This window comes from Aquarana catesbeiana, linkage group LG02 (assembly GCF_042186555.1).
Source record: "Aquarana catesbeiana isolate 2022-GZ linkage group LG02, ASM4218655v1, whole genome shotgun sequence".
NCBI lineage: Eukaryota > Metazoa > Chordata > Amphibia > Anura > Ranidae > Aquarana > Aquarana catesbeiana.
The window spans coordinates 118011773-118015274 of record NC_133325.1 but is presented as its reverse complement, the minus strand read 5'-3'; the positions used below and the strand labels follow the sequence as shown (position 1 = coordinate 118015274).

Genomic DNA, 3502 nt, shown 5'->3' with positions numbered 1-3502 from the left:
TTTCTTAATCACTTTATTGTTGCTTTGTTGCTTTCTTTGTAAGGTGACCTTGGGTGTTCTGAAAGGTGCCCATAAATAAAATGTATTATTATTATTATTTCTCATGTAAGTAACAATAAATAAAAAAAGGAAAGCAATAAAAGAACAAAGGACAGCTGACGATTTGGGTGTACAGATTCAGAACATTGAACAAAATTATACAAACTTTCCAAATGATGCCATTTAGTGACTTGGGTCTCTAAAGAAGGATAACTTTAGTTCCCAGGCTGGAATAAATGTATATAGTATATACTGTAATCCGGGAGGGAGAGATCTGGGGCTGCTCTCACTAAGGACATGGTAAGTGCAGCGAAGCAGGATTCTACAGGTGGCTGAAGAATAGAGAATAGGGCTGACCCTTACCACGCTTCCAATAATACCCAAACACTATTTTCATATATCAGCAATAGGGGGAAACCTTCTTATATTCAGCAACGCAAAATGCAGAGAGATAAAAGAATATTAAATAGCCAGGGAATAGGAAAATAAATCCCAGAGAGGGGAGATGAGGGTGGGAGACGGCCTGGGTGGGGCTGACAAGAATAGAGTACATTATGCAGTTCATTTAGTTAACAAGTGAAATAATGAAGAAGCGTGCAGAGGGAATGCCAAGAGAAAAGCCACAAAAAGAGGCTATTGAGAGTGCTGGGCGCATCACATGGCGAGGAGAAGGCTATATAAGTTGAGGGAGTGGAGTTTCAGCACCACACTGCTGGCCAGCACCCTCCTGTGCTCAGCTCTCTCCTGTGCTCAGCTCTCTGGAGACACTCCTAGCAGAGACAACTAGAGGACAGCTCAGTCTGGGGACTTGGACACAGCACACCAGAGCTCAACACCGATCACAACTAGGAGCAATGCTCATAGAACTCTGAAAAGAAGAAAAAAACAGAAGAAGAAGAAGCTTAAGGTGCAGCACCCAGTATCTCTTCTCCAGCACACCAAGCTTAGGGTGCAGCACCCAACATCTCTTCTCCAGTGCACTGATCCTACAGAACTACCCCCCCCCCCCCCAGGACTCAGCTCTGAACTTCCAGAGCCTGCACATCCTGCACCCATGCCTCGTTCCTTTCTAGTAGACTCCCTTATCCTAAGGGAATCCAATGAGAAGAAGGATGAAAACAGTCCACCTTTGTTCCCCTATGCAATGCACCCCTCTCACCCCCTGCATGGACTGTCTGCTGGCTCCTGCCACTCTCGAAAATCAGGACTTCTGTGCGTGTGCCCAATGTGTGTGGCAGCCTCCCAGCTCCATGCCCCTCCACCGGGCATCCCACTCCTCAAGGCATCGTTCTCCTCCTTCAGCTCGCAGTATTGCCCATCAGCCATTGGCAGGCAACATTCGGGATCTTCACCCCTTAACCTAAGCCATGGTCCAGCCATATACCAGGCGGCATACCCCATGCCAGATCCCAGACAGTTCCACTGCATCTCTGTCGGTAGGTCACTTGTTGCTACAAAGTTCATCTTAGGTGCTTGTTGAAAAGTTTTTCTCAGTTTTGTGTATGTGCTGTTCTTTGTATAGTTTATTTAATGAAAATCATTGTTTTCAAATAAGTTACATTATGGTATTAATTTTGCAAAAATTTAATCTGATGAAGAATTGAAAGAGCATTGCGCATCTCCGGCATATGCTTAGCAATAATCATTTGCCTGTCTTTACCCATTCATGACTTTAGCATTGAGGCTTTAGTGCTAACACCTTGACATTGAGTATATATGCTTAGCAATAATTAGTTGTGTGTGTTAACAGCCCATCCATGACTTTAGCAATGAAGCTTTAGCGCTAACACCTTGACATTGAGTATATATGCTTAGCAATAATCAGTTGTGTGTGTTAACAGCCCATGCATGACTTTAACTACATATGCTTATAGCCAAAACCAGTTGTGTGTCTAAGAAGCCCAAGTATGACTTTAGCAATGAAGCTTTAGTACTTACCACTGACTATACATGCTTATTAATCAGTTGTGTGCCTAAACAGTCCATTCACAATTTTAGCAATGAAACTTTATACCTAGCAGCTAAATATTAAGTATACATGCTTAGCCACAACCAGTTACGTGACCAAACAGTCCATGCATGGCTTTAGCAAATAAGCTTTAGCGCTAGCAGATTGGCATTGAGTACATATGCTCAGCCACAACCAGTTGGGCAACTAAAACTTCCAGTATGACTTTAGGAATTGAGCTTTAGTGATAACAGCTTGACACAGTCCATTTACTTAACCATAACTAGTTGGGCATCTAAAAATTCAGTATGACTTTAGCGATGAAGCTTTAGCGCTAGCAGCTTGACATTGAGTCCTAATACTTATCCATAGTTGGGCATCTAAAGACCCCAGTACGACTTTAGCAATGAAGCTTTAGTTCTAGCAGCTTGACATTGAGACCAAATGATTACCCATAACTAGCTGTGCGCCTAAACAGCCCATGTATGACTTTAGCCTTAGCAGCTTGACATTGAGGGTGCTCATCCCCAGGATGAAGAGTCACCTGCTTGGACCAAATGTTTTCTTATTGTGACTGATGGTTGTTCTTCTCCCTTGCAGACACATCTTCCAGCCAATTGCCCAGCAGTAAGAGAATGCGCACAGCTTTCACCAGCACCCAGCTCCTAGAACTGGAGAGAGAATTCGCCTCCAACATGTACCTATCCCGACTCAGGCGTATAGAGATCGCCACCTACCTCAATCTGTCCGAGAAACAGGTGAAGATATGGTTCCAGAACAGAAGAGTCAAGCACAAGAAGGAAGGGAAGGGCAGCTCACACCGGGGCAGTCCTCACAACTGCAAATGTTCATCTTTTCCATCCGCAAAGTGCCTGGAGGATGAGGAGGATGATGACTCTCTCATGTCACCTTCTTCTTCAGAAAAGGAGGACAGAGACCTTTCTCCGAGCCCATGATCCCACCATCCAAGCATAGACTTTCCTTAAACTTTGTATATACTGTACATAATTCCTGCTGCGAACTCACCCAGCTTGATTGTCCTTGTATGTAGGTATCGGGCAGTGATTCTCTATTCGTTCAGGTCCCTGACTTCTAAGGTTGCAGATCTCTTGTATGTATCTAGAGAGTGACCCATTACCTGCGAGTTATTTCCATCCACACATTGCGCCAAACTGGCCCCCAATCTTTGTAAATAGCTCTGAAACCTGTCTGTTTTTGTAAAAAATATGTCTCACTGTATTGTTCCTGTATATTATATATATTTATTTATTTATGTATAAGAAATAAAAATCGTTTTTTTCAACAAATAAAATAGAATTCTGTGTCCTATTAAGGCTACAATTGTAATTGTTGAAATGTTATACTTACTTAATGACAGATTTTATCTACATTTTCCTAATGTTCAGGTATGGTTATTACATAAATTCTGAAATTTGGTCCATACGCATCAAACTGTTTTAAACAGTGCAATATAAAATATTGGTACTATGTATATCAAAAGAGGCAACTGTTACA

General features: G+C 42.4%; 1 protein-coding gene across 1 annotated transcript; it reads left to right on the top strand.

Annotated features, from left to right (window-relative positions):
* Positions 1-720: 720 nt before the first annotated feature.
* Positions 721-3281, top strand: GSX1 (GS homeobox 1). Its single transcript, XM_073613384.1, has 2 exons — positions 721-1475; positions 2588-3281. Exons 1-2 carry the CDS (start codon positions 1094-1096, stop codon positions 2941-2943), a joined length of 738 nt encoding a protein of 245 aa, XP_073469485.1. The 5' UTR covers positions 721-1093; the 3' UTR covers positions 2944-3281.
* The last annotated feature ends 221 nt before the right edge of the window (positions 3282-3502 follow it).

Bases quoted from the DNA above. Each gene is read 5' to 3' on its own strand.
- GSX1 (XM_073613384.1), top strand. From the start codon at position 1,094: ATGCCTCGTTCCTTTCTAGTAGACTCCCTTATCCTAAGGGAATCCAAT. The intron at 1,476-2,587 runs GTAGGTCACTTG...TCTCCCTTGCAG, and splicing joins GTTCCACTGCATCTCTGTCG to ACACATCTTCCAGCCAATTG.